Raw genomic sequence first — 15,847 nt, forward strand, 5'->3', positions numbered from 1 at the left:
GATCTAATCTGTGGTTGGGGATTTAGAGCACTTGCCTAGCAAGGGCAAGGCCCTGGATTCAGTCCTCAGCTCTAGGGGAAAAAAACAAAAACAAAACCCTGAAAACCAAGACATACGTCTTAAATTTAAAATGCACCTATACAAGAAAGTTAAAATACTACTTGGTATTATCTGTTTGAGCCTATAAATATATTGATATCTGAAAGCATTGAGAACTAGCTTGAAGATGACTTTATGACTCCAGCTAGTTTTCTCTGCTTCATTGGATGCTTAACCATGCCAAAGGTACTGAACTTATACCATAGTCGCGGTTTTAAGAATAGCCCTGCTCAAATCAAATGTGTTTCGCCAAGTGAAATATTAATGAGCGTACATGCACCCAATAACTCACCATGCATCTCTTAACTCAGAAAAAATAGTAATTTTACATAGAAAAGATTATTTTCTTTTGTATTTAATGCAGTGAATATGTAGTCAACATGTGAAATCTTACACAATGGAACAAACAAAACTTAGTCATCTCTTAATGGTTACATCCACTAGGTACATCTGAGGTTATAGAATGTCAGGCTTATAGACATTTGAGTAGACACTGTCAGCACAGAACATAAATCTCACAGGTATAATCAGAACTTAACCAAACAAATGATCTCATCAATAAACTTTGTAATAGGTCAACTTCATAAAGTAGTATGTTTTTTGCAACAAACAGTGATAGAATGCAGATGTAAGCATGTCATTTTAAACATAATACACTAAATGGAGCATATTGAGGTGAAGTCAAAGCCTTTCTGTAGAAAGGTAATTTAGTCAGCATTCTTGCAAGCATAGTGTATAAACATCAAAATAGTTCTATTGTAAGAAATAGTATTTAACAACTTATTTCTAAAATAAAAATACTTTAAAAATCAGCTTTGATGAGATTTAAAGAATTTCTTTAGAGTGAAATATATATTTCTGCTTTTCTACATTCTTCATCCCACCCCAGTTGTTTATGAATAGCAATTAATAAAGTAGTGCAAAACATTGTCTGCAGCAATTTCCATTGAGTTTAATTCCTTTAACAAGTCAGTGAAGACATTCTCACTGACCAGGTTATCTCTGCAGAGGTATGTTCCCTTGATAGACCCTGGAGTTAGCTTTAAGAATGCACTGTTTAAGTATAGAGTGTGGTTAGTGAAGTATTTTTAATGATAACCACTTTAAAAGCAGTTTATTTTACAAAACAGGTTTTCATGCACGTTCAGTGACCTTTCTTCATAAATGATGTAACTGGCCTTTCACTTCGTCCACTGCATTCTCTACATTAAAACTCAATATAACAAAATTCAGAGTGCGCATTAAAGCGTGTGAGCAGTTAGTGAGAATGCAGATACTGGTTTTTGTTTTTCCCGTGAGGACACTTCAGTTTGGTTTGGTTTGGTTTGGTTTGGTTTGGTTTGGTTTTGTAAGATGTGCAAGGGTGTAATTTGACACCAAATGCAGTATGGATTTAGTTTGCTAGTATTTTTGACAACTGAATTGGCTTGCTAATTTGCTAACTCAGTATAAATTAAGTAGTGGTATATAAAAAAATCCTGGTATTCAATCATTTATAAACCTGGCAGTATTTATTTAGTATAGTTCTGGAGAGATTTTAAGGTTTTAGATGGAATGATAGAAGGCTTAAAAGTTTTATTCATAGAATCTCAGATTCTCCTAAGGGGTTGTGTGTGTAAGGAGACAGCAAAATATATGAATGTGCCTGTACTCATGAACTTGAAATCAGCCTTAGCCATACAGAAGTAACTTATTTACACAGGAGGGAAAGTCAGGATGGATGGTAAATTGAAACATTTCCATTATTCAGACTTTGGGGTTCCCCCCTTTTGAACTGCATAACCATAAAAAAAACTAATGAATTACTTTTCAGATAAGAAATAGTCACATAACAAGAAACCTAAAGATCAAATCAGTATTTATATTTTATATAGGGTTAATCAGAGTACAATTGAGCATTTAATCCGATATTCTGGTTCTTTCACTTGTAATTCAAGAAATATGTTTCTTCCAGTTTTATAACCATTATTTTTATTCTTTCGGTTGGCTATATTATCTATATCTAACAAGGCTTCCACACTCCACTAGTTAAAATCTTTTATCAAGTTCAGACTGTACAATGGAAGTATATTTTCAAAGACATATTCCTTTTGTACACTATTTACAATTTTCTCCATCATGATAAAAAGGGAAAATAAATAAAAAGCAGAAAGAAAGGAAATGCTGCGAGGCTGAAGGGCTTTTCTCTTCCCAAGCATGCTTGTCTCCTCAGTGCTGGAGCTGGCTAGCCAAGGTTGTTTTTCTTCCTTTTATATGGGCTATGAGAATGGTCTGCTTTCAGTTCTTGGTATTGCACCTGTTTAAACAGTTCAGAAAAAAACAAAACTGGTCAGGTGGCCCTTCCTGGCAAAAGAAGGAAAAGCTTAGGAATGCGAGACCGCATTGGGTGGGTGGGGTGGGCTGTGCTGCTCTAGAAACCAAGTGGGAGCTCCAGCTGGTGCAGAAAACAGCAGGGGGCTAGAGCCAGAGTCGGGGTGTGTGTGGGGGGGTCCTGCCAGAAATTGCCTGAAGCCCCATGTGAACTTTGCTAATGGACTGTGACTGTTACTGACCGGAACACAATGCAAAGAAAGAAAATCTGTCTCTATTTTTGAAGAGCTGGATAATGGTTCTTTGCAGTTTATTGTTTGTTAAATACAGTCTTAATCTTCCCCCAACCCATTGTTGTATATACGAAATGAAAAACTCAATTGACTCTAATGTCAATTGCGATCACTAAAAGCTACCCTCAATATTGTGATTAAAAACCTTTCTTATAACACTTTGAAATCAGTCTACTAATTTGTGTTTAGCCAAAAGGATTTGTGAGGTATGCTACAGTATTTCAAATGTAAACTTTTTCTCCCTAATCTAAAATATACATTCACATGCATCTTTAAAATTCATTAAATTTATGCAATATGCACAAATAGTTTGTATCCACCGATTTTGCTTTCATCTATATTTAAACTAATTTTTCTCTGCTCACAGCTTGATGATGTCTCTTTGAAAACTCAGCTGAACTTGGAGTACATTCTCCCTAAAAACCACATGATGACTGACTTTCAATCTCCTCTTCTCCATTCTTTATAGGTTTTTCTAGATTAATGTCTAGTTGACTAAAGTCCTGCCAAAATCTGCAATGGGCTTTATTAACTTTACCAGACTCTTCTATGACCTTTGACATTAAAGAGTTTAAAACTTAAACCCCAGTGTCAAACTATACCCAAGTAAGCACAATAATAATGAAATGTACATACCACTTGTACATCTGAAGGGACTCTGGAAAGGAAGTCAAGTAGTTCATTGTTATCAATTGCATATGGACTCCGAAGCTTTTTTGTAAATTTATTAATTCCTAAAAAAGTGACATTTCAAACATTATTGAGTTCATTATTGAGTGTGGAGTTAGGCAAAGCACATTTCTGGAGAAAGTATTATGGCGATTTGAACATAACTCTGTGCTAACCCCTAACCTTGACCAGATGGCCTAGTACACCACCTCCTTTCAACTTTCCCAGCTAACCTGCTGCTTACTTTTTTTCTTTATAATTTACTAGCTTCTTTCCAGTAGGTGAGGCTTTGGGAAAACAAAAGGGGATACCTAAAAGAGATGAAGAGTGTCTTGCCTTACTAAATTTTCAGTGTTGCCGTCCAAGACGATTTGTTTTCGTGTTTTAGTCATGATGAGTCTTGTCTGCCTACATTTCTAGGTTGAGATTGTTAGGTAATCTATTATTTTCCTCTTTTCCAAAGATATGTTTTAGGGGGTGGAGGTACTTCTGTTACAAAGTGAGCTAAATGTTTAGAAGTCACATGAATTTGATGGTTGGTTGGTTGTTTAAGTTGAAATGAAAAATATTGCCATAAATTTTTGGGGAAAAGTATTCAGCTTTGCATTAAATCAACACACTGGTGCAAACTGAGGAAAAGACTGGGGAACTTCGCTCGCAAAGACATTCCTGCAGAGTGAACTTTTGACGCCTGGGCTTGGTCTCTTTCTGATCAGGGGAAACCTACAGGTTGGGTTTCTTAACATTTCAGCAATCACCTACCACTAAAGTAATAGTTTTTGAACTTTTTTCATTTGATAAGCAAGGCTCAAACACATCCTGTAAAATTATTTTTAAGACAGCTAGCCACTGAGGCCATCCAGGTGACCCTAAAACCTCCATAACCAGATGTCTGCCTTAGGCTCCAGTTTCAGAAAAGCTGAGTGAGGAAGGTCAGTGGGGGGAGGGCTCTTCACCGCATGGCAACAGAGGTTCTGCAAGTCTGACTCTAGAGAGGTATGATAATTCTCTGCCCTAAACTCTTCAGTGAAACAGTATCCGTATTGAATGTCAGAGAAAGAAATAAAACATTAGGGCTTAATAGATTAGAATATGGTTAAAAAGAAAGAAAGAAAATTAAAAGGTCCTATCCTTTGTATAGGAAAAGTGATGACTTAATCGAATCTCTATAAATGGTGGAACTTGGGAAAGAAAAATATAACCACTACTTCCTCTGCCCTCCATCAAGGTGAACACACCTCAGGTCTCTAGAGGTCAGACTAGAGCAGTGAGTCCCTGGGACTGGGGTCATAGGTGGTTGTGAGCCACTGTGTGGGTACTGGGAACCAAAACTGGGTCTTCTGCAAGATTGGTAAGTACTCTTAACTGCCAAGCTCTCTCCAGCCCCCAAAACATGAATCTTAAAACGAGTTTGGATGGAGATGGTTGTTCTTAATTCACTTTCTTCTAGTATATTTCTTTAAACAATTGGGGGGGGTGACTTATTTACGATATAAGCATGTTTTCTTAAGTCAAGGCCCATTTTTCATTCTTGCATTTTTTTTTTTTAGTTTAGCAATTTTTGATGTACATGTACATTGGTGAGAGGCAAATAGAAAATATCTCTATATGGTGGTGGATTATAAGGACTGAAGATTGGGTTTTTCTAAACCAAAAATTTCACCAAGAAAGAAGAAACAGAAGAAAAATTCAGTTTTAGTTCTTCACGTTGCTGAAACCTCCTCAGTGGGTTCTAGGGTCAGAGGGACTGTTGGATGCATGTGGCAAAATGCATGGATATCAGGGGAATTGCCTTTAAAGCAGACTTTTCTGACAGCATTCTTACTGAGGGGGCTTTTTGGTTGTTCCTAAGGAGCCTGTAAATGCTAGTAAGACTTTTCCTGAGTCCTAAAAGTGACCTTTTCAATGGGCAGCTAGTACCATGTTTACAGACACATCCACAAGATAAAATACCACAGCAAAAGGTATATTGTCCTAAACGTACCGCATGGCTTAAAGTGCCTCTGTTGGCATTTAAGTGGTGAAAATAAATCAGTGATATCTAGACCAAGTTACACTTTGATATATGAAGAATCTGTACCAGTACATGTTTATGGTATGATGGAGGAAGTGGTGCCAGCTAAGAAAAATGCATTTTACAGTTAGACCTAAATCTTTATGCTGTTGTGATTGTTTAACTGACCTGTCCCTTTTCATCAAGGAGTACCTACATGACCATAAATATCGAGAACTACTGATGATATAACTCACCTCTTAAAACAGTTTGTTCTTAGCTGCTGAAAATGGGGGGTTTTGTTGTTCTTTAAAAAGCTTTACTTACCCCAGACAAGAACAATGTATCTCAGTGGGATGAAGTACAGAATAACTGTGAACACACAGAGGGCTACAATGGCCAGCCAGCTTAAGAATGGGACAGTCCAGTTGAAAGTACTGAATGGAAAAGTAACAATCAGTAAAGTGAGCACTTAACACTGCTCTAAACAATCGTTAAAGTAAATGTGGCTTTGACTAACAGTTGATTGTCAGAGGACATAGGTTAGTCATAATCTGTTTCATTCATGAACACAGACCCAGCCCCACCAGGTTGTCCCAGGGATTTCGTGGTCTAAAGTCATTGCACAACTTGGGTACCTCCCTATATAGTAAAAATATTTTTTGTTATTTTCTGATACTAAAACTAGTACCCATCCTTGCTTATTTTTAAATTTTATACAATAGGGTATAATTCTCCTAAAAACCTCCATATTCCCACACTGGGAATAGACATGTACAGTGATTGTAAGTGCAAATCTTGGAGCACTGTATGAGCCTGGAAGTTTAGAATTCCTTTTAGGAAGACTTGCTCTTTGTTCAGCTTTGTTTTAAATGGAACTAGAAATTAGGGAAGGAGGACAGGACAGTTATCTTTATGAAATGTCACTTGCTGTCATTGCCCTTGTTTAGGAATGCCTGAGCAGTTAAGAAATAGTCTGTGCTGCCTGTGCTCCACGTACTCTGAGCACAGAAGAGCACACTCTGTCGTGCATCTGGGATAAGCTAGGAAAAGAGTCCAAATGGAGGCAGTAGACAGGAGCAGGAGAGCTGGTGGGTCTTCCGGTTACTGCACAGCTACTGACTAGTAACAGGAAGGCCGGGTCACAGAAGGTTGTAAGACAGCAGTGGACACTGACTAGTTGTCTGCCAAACTAGTGAAGAGAGCTCGAAGCTAGCAGGTTCTGGTGTAAATGAAGCATTTGCATGTGTCAGCATACAGTATAACAATGCTCAGTAAAGACAGGCCCCAAATTTAGGGTTTCATGCTGTGTTCTAGTCCTAGGCAAAGGGCAAGGGAGGGTTATTACAAGAACAGAGGTGAAAGGAGAGAGAAGATTATGACTTAGTCTTTAGAGTTGTGAGACAGTTGCATAGAGACACATTTAGGGGTGAAAGGGGGTGGTTTTGTGAAGCACACAGAAAAGTTGAAACTCAGCACTGATGTATACATGGAAATGTATTAAATTAAAAATGTATACAAAATAAAATGCATTATCCCTTGCAACATGAACAGTACCATATGATGACTCATACTTTTGGTTTAAATAATTTGTTCTTTTTAAATTCTGTGTGTGTCCAAGGATCTAGGTCTGCATAATACTATTGGTCATGAATAATAAAGAGTAGATATGCAACTCGGAAAGTCCAGGCTTGTCCAGCTGGAGAGCAGCCTTAACTAGTTAGTGGTAATTGTTATAGGCCAGTCATCAAATAGCTGGCTAGTGGGAGGCCTCAGGGTATCTTGAACTGATCATCAGTTACTATCAGCACACTATTATAATTAGTAAACAAGTATGGTAGCACATCACTGGGGCCAGCACTCCTGTGCCGTCTTTCTAGATCAGCTATGTCCTACAGTTATTGTATCTAATAGGAGACCCAACCTTCGATCAACCTGGTTGCCCTGTTTTTCAGTAACCCTTGGAGTCAGGCTTTTCAAAAAACAGATTTTGTTGAGACCAGTTCTCAGTATGTAGCCAGGACAATCTCAAGCCCATACTTTCTTGAGGTAGAGGCAGGAGGATCAGGAGTCCAAACTCATCCTTGGCTACATAGTAACATCAAGGCCAGCCTGGGATACATGAGACTCTCACTGTCCCCAAAGAAAGAAATCAAACAAAATGTATTAGTAAATAAAATTATTTAAAAGAAAATCATGTGAGATTAAGAATATGAATTCCAGCTGGGCAAAGCGGCCCACGCCTTTAACCCCAGCACTGGGGAAACAGGCAAGTGGATCTCTGTGAGTTCGAGGCCAGCCAGAGCTACACAGTGAGAACCTGTCTCAGAAATAAAAACAAACACAAAAGACACATACACACACAAAACAAAACCAACCAAAGAAACCAACACAAATGGGGCTGGACCATTTACTCAGCAGTACAGTTCATTTGTTCTAGCAGGGAAGCCAATTTCAATTCTCAGCACCCACATGATAACTCACAACCACCTGGGACATCCATGGGCACCAGGCACACATGTGGTATACATACATACATGAAGGCACAACACTTAAATAAATCTAAAGAATACTTTTAATTAAAGAGAATTCTATAAAAGAATTGAAAAAATCTGATTTTTTTATAAGTGATGAAATATGGCTTATTTCTTGATTAATATTAAACTTGATATATATATATATTTGATACATACACATATAAACACACATATATAATATATGTGTATATAATATATATAGGTATATATCTATATCTATATATAGATATATAGAGAGACCCATACAGTATAGGTGTCTTGATTACCTAAAATGTATTAGGTTAGATTATCTTTCTACCATGGCTTCATATTCTTTTTAAGAAGAAAGCATGAAAAGGTATGCTAAAACACAGGACAGTGTTATTTCTTCAAAGTGACAATTATGACTTCTTTCCAACCAATATGTTCTAAACTTAAGGCAGGAAATTGACAGAACCATCATAAAATCAAGGACTCACAAAAACAAATTATGAGGAAACTGAACAGTAGATCATCCAAGAGTGACTTGTGCAGACAGAATGTGAGTTCTGTCAGCATCTCATTCTGAGTCAGTCTGTCCCATAAAAGGCCAGGCCTCATGGCAGTGCCACTCACTTCTTTATCCTTTCGCCGAAGGAAGCCACTTCATCCAGGATGTTCTGCACACTGACACAGACTTCTTGGATGGCATAGATTTTATTTATAAATCCTTTTTTTTCACCATCCTAAAATGCAATAAGAAAAAAGAAGTTCTGGATGAGTAAAAGGTATATATTGGTTCTTGCTTGATTCTTTGGACTGTCCCTCTCTTGCATTTTTAACATTAAGTAAACTTCATCTCTATATTTATGCAAATGGATATTTGAAGCTCATGAAATTTTCAGGAAAAATGACAGGAGGAATATAGAAGATGGCTGCAATTCAAGAAATGTGAAATCTATTGCTCTTATGCTGATGAACAGGAACACGGAGGTAGAGCTATGGGTGGTGTGTAGAAATGAGAGGAAGAATTGCCAACCTGATGCAAGACCCTCTTGGCAAGCCCAGGCTCGCTCCTCTTCACCAACCCCCTCTCTTTGAGACATGATATTATACAGTTCAGGTTTGTGGGAACTTATTGTGTAACTGAGCATGACCTTGAACCCTTGATCCTCTTCTGCCCTCCTAAGTGCTAGGACTACACGCATGTTATATCACACCACACTCAGTTTTATATGGTACTGGAGATCAAAGCCAGGGCTTTGTGCATGCTAGTAACTGAGCTACAGCCCAGCCTCAAACTCAGTTTCTTGATCCCAGCACCTTATTTGGGTCTCTGCATATTTTCTTGGATTTTTTTTGTTGTTGTTGTTTTCTGTTTTCTATTGAACCAAGGGCTTTGTAAAGAACCCTACCACTGAAGTATATCCCTAGACTTGACCAAACAAGTTGTTCAATGGCAGAAAATACTGGGCACAAACAAGACTATCTGGGAAAAGTAACAACTGATTATAAAAAATGACTCAGCCTGGCGGGACCAAAAACTTCCAACTACAGTACTGAGATGCATTAATTGGACACTCCTAGATCAGATACAAACAATGCTCAGATAGTCTACAGTCACATATGCTGGTAGCCAGTTTTAACACTTCCTTTTTTTTTGTACATACTTCAACTTGAATCTTAAGTGATTCTTGTATACCCGGGAATGGGTGGGAGGAGATTAAGTATAAAGCACCCTGTGCATGGTGTGAACCTAGGGAAATGTGTATATTTTGTAATTTTAGACCCAGAGGAAGAAATAGTGGTGGCCTTTCACGATGGAATTCAGCTTAGTAGCCTGGCATCACAGACACTTGCCTAGGTTGTTTGGTGGAGACCATCCAACCCTGATTCCATGACTCCATTTCTCCATGCCAGCTTGAATGTCTATGGAAATATAGATCCAATTTCATTACTTTAACTTCTTTTGAACACTTGCATACTATGCCAGAACACTTGAGACCTCATGTGGCAGTTAGTAGCTTGCTGAAAGCAGCCAGGAAACTAGGATAATAATGTCATGTTGCACATTTACATACTGACTTTCATTTCAGAAGAGTCCAAACACTGCACTGTGAATACTTGGCCAGGGCTGGCGTCCTGCCACTCTGCCACCTAGAAACCAAGGACAAGTGAATCACAGGTGCAAGGCTTCTTCCAAGGACCGCACAGTACTCTGGGATCAACGCCATACAGGCAATTTTATAACTGGATCACAACTGTGGATACCAATCAGTTTTTATTTTAAATTTAATTTCAATAAGAGAAATCTTTTACAATAGTCATCTAATGTCAAAAATGATTGTCAAGAGGGGTAAATGAGGGATACTCTAAACCCCAAAATATGGGAAATAATTAGATACCCATCATTCTCCATTGTATTTAAAAGTCATCCTCCGCTTCCATGGCAGATCGAGATGCATCATTTCTTAGGATTTCTCCCTCTTCATTTTACCTAACAAAGTATTAATTTCACCCATGTAATCTTATGTAATTGTGCCTTATAGATAAAACAAATATCCAGTGGCTCTTTCCAATTGTTTTTGTAACTGTAAAGTTGAGATGACCCTTAGTGTTCTCTTCTAAGTACCAGCTAAATTCTTTTATGTCTGTGAAGCAAAGTGTCCTTATAAATTATTTATTCGGTGTGTAGCAAAAGAAAAAACAAAGCCCTGCAGGACTGGGATATGTGTCAGTGGTAGACTGCATGCTTAAGATACACACATCCCTAAGTTCTATCTCCAGCACCAAAGAAAGAAAAAGAAGGAAGTTCAAGTGTGCCGTTTGTACAGTAAAAAGTCGACTGAGAACAAGGTTCCTGCTCAGGGGTGTGTTCGTTCACAACAACAGTAAAGTACTTTGGTATAACCTAAAAAATTATGAAAACATAAAAACATGTCTATATTATTATGTAGAATATTAAGGGGGTTGAATGTACAGATTTATTGTCATTTCAACCAAATCCTTGTGTTTGGAGTAGACAGAAATGGAGAGAATTTGATTAAAGTGTTTCTAAATTTGCTTGGAAGATAAATATGTAACTGATATCAAGACATTTCTATAAAAGGGAAAATGGCAGAACATTTTGTAGATCAGCTTCTTAATAAAAAATGAGACACAGATATTGATAGAATGATGTATAATAAGGCATCATGCTGGGTGCGTGCCTGCAATCCCTGAACTCCAGAAGTGGAGGCAGATGACCAGGAGTTCAAGACCAGCCTTGGCTACTTGAGATCCTGTCTCAAAAAAGTGGGGTAGGGTTTCTTCATATATAAGGGATTTGTAAATGAGCCTATAATACTTAGGGGAAATTATGCTAAACCCTACCTTAAATGAACCCTCAACTCTATTAAATAGTACAGGACTACATCAATATGTACGTCAAATAGCTCTAAATACATTCCAAACTAATCTTTAAAAGCTGAAAGCTATGAATGAATTATTAAAAGACAATATAGATGTTTACTTACATTGATAGGAAATAACTTTCTAAAAACAAGCACTAAAAAAGTAACCCACAGAGAAAAAAACTTGATAGCAGTGATTTCATAAAATTAAAAACTATATCAAAAGTCACCATAAACTTAAAACTTCTAGGCTGGGCTACAGCCAGTGCTATAGTGTGTGCTAAGCATGTGTGAATGCCTGGCCTTGAGCTACAACACTACCAAAAAGAATTTTTAAAGGCTGAGGAAAAAATAGCAACAAATATTGCAAGTGATGGGATGATCTTCCCAATATGCTCACCCAATAAGCACCTGCAAATATTTCTGTTGCAGTTTTCTTTATAAATTAAAAAGAAATCATTAATGCATTAGCTACAACTAGTCTGGAAATCAGAAAACATTTAGTTTTTAATGATGAAGTGCTTATGACCATAATCTATTTCAAATAAGTGAAAAATGAATATGATACATAAATTCTAATTTTTTCAATAAAATTAACATTTTATGTTTAGAAGCCCCTGCCCCAACATTGAAGAAAGTTAAATGAATTACAGAACATGGTTTTACTTTGGCTTTTCTATATTTCGTACTTTAATAAGCTTTAAGTAATTTTGAAAAAAAAAGATGCAAATACATGTTCACTGAGTACTTTAAAATGCTTCTCATATCCCTAATTCCATCCTCATAGCTTTCCTATAGTATTTCTTCTCCATTGCCCATGAGAAACGAAGTCTCAGAGAGAACAAGTGAGGCTTGAACTGGGGCTATAACTGGTGAACTTCAGCCTCTTCTCTCCAAAGCTGCTGTAGCAAAAGGGGAAAAGGAAATATTTATTTGTATAACCCATCGCCTAGCCTTGAGTCTCACCATGCAGCTAAATTCTTCAGTGAGAAGATAAAGTCCAGAAATTTCATTCAAGGGTAGGAAGTGAAGATATGTTAGGAATCACCAGGATTACTGTAAGCAACATGCCGCAGTACAGATCTTCAGCAACAGGATGTGTCACTGAAGCCATTAAAAAGGGCAGCTTTGAATATTTTAAAAATTCAAATGTTGATATATAATTTTGTGTATAGATTCCTAAAATGTGGCTCAGCTGACACAGTTGTTTTTGTTTTGCTAGTACTTTAAGGCCACTGCCACCCCCACACCCCAGCCTTCGGAGAGTAAGGTGGACTTGCCGTAAGGTTGGTAAAGTTTGGGGAGCAAATGCACAGGGTAAAGTCTTTACTGCAAAATCGCTTCCATCAGATTCTATACTCCTCTCCTGCGGTCTCCAGCCAATGAAGTGATTACTCTATATACACAGTATATGACCCAAAACTGCAATGGGTAATGGAATTGCTCTATGTTGCATTCCAACATTTCACACTTTTCCTCTAATGTTCAATACTTTATTAGTAGAAATAAATTGGAACATTTCTTTTATTGTCATTTTTTCTTTCTTTTATAAGCCAGTTTGGATGAAAGAAATACACAGAGTAGTTAATCATCCAAAGGCTCACTAGTGACATTGATTTTAAAAAATGATTAGTATTCCTTTCAACATGTAAAAAATGTTACCCATGGAAAACAGTTATAACTCTAAATTTGAGAGCATGTGAGTTTTAAATTACATAACTTCTTCAGATTCTATGTAATTTTTAATGTTTGTTTATCAGGTTCAAATTGTACACAAAACATCAATTACTGTGAAAATTGAATCTTGATTCTCTAATATTTGCCTAGTTTACTATCACATGGTATAACAAAAAAATTCACAAGATTCTTTCCAAAAGAGTAGCTACTTCTTAGCTTCGAGAATTTAAGAAAAACTGAAAGGCCAGGCAAAGACTGACTAGTCGCACTTACATATGGAGCGAATCCTGCTCATTGACTTTGCAAGCACAATGACAGATTGCCCTTCTTCCCCTTCTTCTGGTCTTGTTCCGGATGAGAACGAGACACCAGCATGATAGGCATCAGGGATGTGAACTCCAGGTCTCACTCATGTTGAACTACATCTTGCTCCAGTCATTAATGCATTAATGTCTGCTACAGCGGTCATTGACAACCTCACTGACATCATAGAACGTAAATCTGTTGAACACCTGTGCTGCACTGATCACAGCAGATGTGGAATGTTTGTTCCAAATATTACTATTACAAAACTGATTGTATTTCACTTTCTAGACTTGAGAAAGTGTCTGTCGTGAATGGAAAAAGAGGCTGGGGTAAAGAAAAGAAAAAAAGAAACCAAAGAGACAGAAGAGAGGAGGCTCTTATGACAGGATAGCAATTGTAAAACATAAACCCGGCCCCCAAACCAGGGCACAGGTCACACTGTTCCCTGAGCAAAGTACACAGATTTGAGAAACCATCACAAAAACCAGGTTTTAGTCAACTCTTGCTTCTCTTTTAAATTTTGCTGTATTGCCATGGCAAAGGGCCATTGAAAAGGTTGACAGTTGACAAGATATAACTAGTTTACTATAGAGCTCTTCTGTGGACGAGCATGGAATCCATGCATTTGGAATGTGTTTATGCTTTCTATGATCCATGTTCTATGCTAAGGACAATTTGGTCCCCCACTTTCCACAGATAACTCAATAAGATGGCGTTCAGTTCTGTGCCTCTAACCTATGGAAACTATGTTGGATAGGACATAAAGATTGGTTAGGGGCACACGAAGAAGGGATCCGATGTTTTCCCTCTGCCAACATTTCCTTCTTTTTCAGATATAGAAAACTGTATTTCAGCCCAAAATCTAGAATACTGAAATTTTCACAGAGAGCAGCTTGGCAACTCGAAGTCCCTTGGCGAATGAATCTTAGTTAGTGTCTTCCACGATTTCTATGACATCAGATCTTACGCAGGTTACTTGGCCTGAATCTTTCCCTGGTACTAGTCTTAAAGCACAGGCACTCTCCACTGAGACACTGAGGAGATCTCAGGCATAGTTAAGGTTAGGCAGGTGACTGGAGATAATATACATAAAGCTCCTAGCACAATCCTGGCAGAAATAAGCCATCTATAAATACTAGTGTTAGTAATACTATGAATTTAAAAATTAATTAAAATTATTTTTAGTCTTTTTGGCTTTTGTTAAAAAAAAATTGAATTATTAAAGTGAATTCCTGACTTCAGGAGACCTTTTCTGTACATTTTTTTTTTCTGCTCCAGGTAACTTATTGCCTGCCTGTCAGATGCCATGTGAGAAAGTGATTCTTTGCAATGTTACATGGAGATCTTTTCCTCCCATTCTAACTTTCAGAGCCTTTGTCTTCTCTTTGGCTTTTGGCTTATTTCTTTACCCTTCCAGAATAAATTTCTCCTCTTTGCTCCCATTGTTGCCTCTGATGCAAAGTAGCCTTAGATTTTTCAGTACAATTTGTAATAACACTGTTGTGAGTTTGCATGTGTTGTTAAAGATGATTGTGAAGCAATAATTCAGACAAGAATATCACTGGGGCTGGAAAGTATGAACAGACTTTTAGATCTCAGGCAGCACTCTGAGCTTTATGATGGAAGCAAGGAGGGAGAGAAAGAAAAGGAAAGAGGATGCCAATAGAACAAAAAAAAGGGAAAGGGAGAAAGGAAGACAGGAGGAGGGAAGGAACAGGAGAGAGAGTGAGGACCTCAGAAGTCTGGGGTGTTGTGTGAGACTGGGAGAAAGATGCCTTGGATCAGAAAGAAAATGACATCAAAGCAGAACATTTTCTAATCATGAAACTTCCAATTAAAATATTTGTAAAAGTCTGCACATAAAATATTTATCTAATAAATGAGGATAAAACTTACAGAAAGTACACAACAGTGTAATACACCTGTTGTCAGGGAGCTTTCTGAAGCCAAACTTCTCCCGAGGAAGATGTAAACATCCCTACCCTAATGATGCAAGAAAACACTTGGAAGTTCTTTAAGGACTGCATATCAACAGATATTCTTCTTGTTAGCAGGCAGGATGCATACCTTGCTATAGAGACCTTCCATCTCAACTGTCCCCAAAGTCCTCCCTTCAAGACTTAGAATGAAAACTCTCCAGGCAAAGGGTCTGTCTCCAGGCCAACCTTGACAGGCACCAAATAACCAAGTGGGAAATAAGTTACAAAGGCTGCTTTTACGCCTAAGTGCTGAGATAAGAATCTGTGTGCCCCATGGGTTTTTTTATAAAGTCCAAATGAACAGATTGAGGGAAGGTTTTGATAATGTTAAAACCCAGGTACTGCCTGTCTTCAAACTTCTTTGAAAGAGAAAGGGGGTGGGGTGGGGAAGGAGTGAAAGACAGAGAGAAATCGGCAGATAGACAGACAGGGAGACAGAGGAATAGGTGCATCTCAAAGCACTTTTGCTTGCACATTGCCATTTTAAAGACAAGACAGAAGGGGCTGGGAGATACAGTACATTGGTAGAGCACTTGCCTACAATGCCTGGGCCCTAGGTTCAATCCCCAGGACCTGCTTCCCAAAAGTTAGGGAACAATGAATTCTCCTTCAATAGCAATGTTCTACAGGTACC

General features: G+C 37.8%; 1 protein-coding gene across 1 annotated transcript in view; it reads right to left on the minus strand.

The window, feature by feature from the left end:
* Nucleotides 1-438: 438 nt before the first annotated feature.
* Mctp1 (multiple C2 and transmembrane domain containing 1) overlaps nt 439-15,847 on the minus strand; it is a gene marked incomplete at its 5' end in the record, with an annotated part of 237,531 nt that continues 222,122 nt past the window's right edge. Inside the window, 4 exons of the mRNA XM_028891575.1 lie at nt 439-2,395; nt 3,339-3,436; nt 5,692-5,801; nt 8,496-8,605. Of these exons, the coding sequence (XP_028747408.1) occupies nt 2,324-2,395; nt 3,339-3,436; nt 5,692-5,801; nt 8,496-8,605 (390 nt within the window). The remainder of the gene's footprint in view (nt 2,396-3,338; nt 3,437-5,691; nt 5,802-8,495; nt 8,606-15,847) is intronic.

This window comes from Peromyscus leucopus, chromosome 15 (assembly GCF_004664715.2).
Source record: "Peromyscus leucopus breed LL Stock chromosome 15, UCI_PerLeu_2.1, whole genome shotgun sequence".
Lineage (NCBI taxonomy): Eukaryota > Metazoa > Chordata > Mammalia > Rodentia > Cricetidae > Peromyscus > Peromyscus leucopus.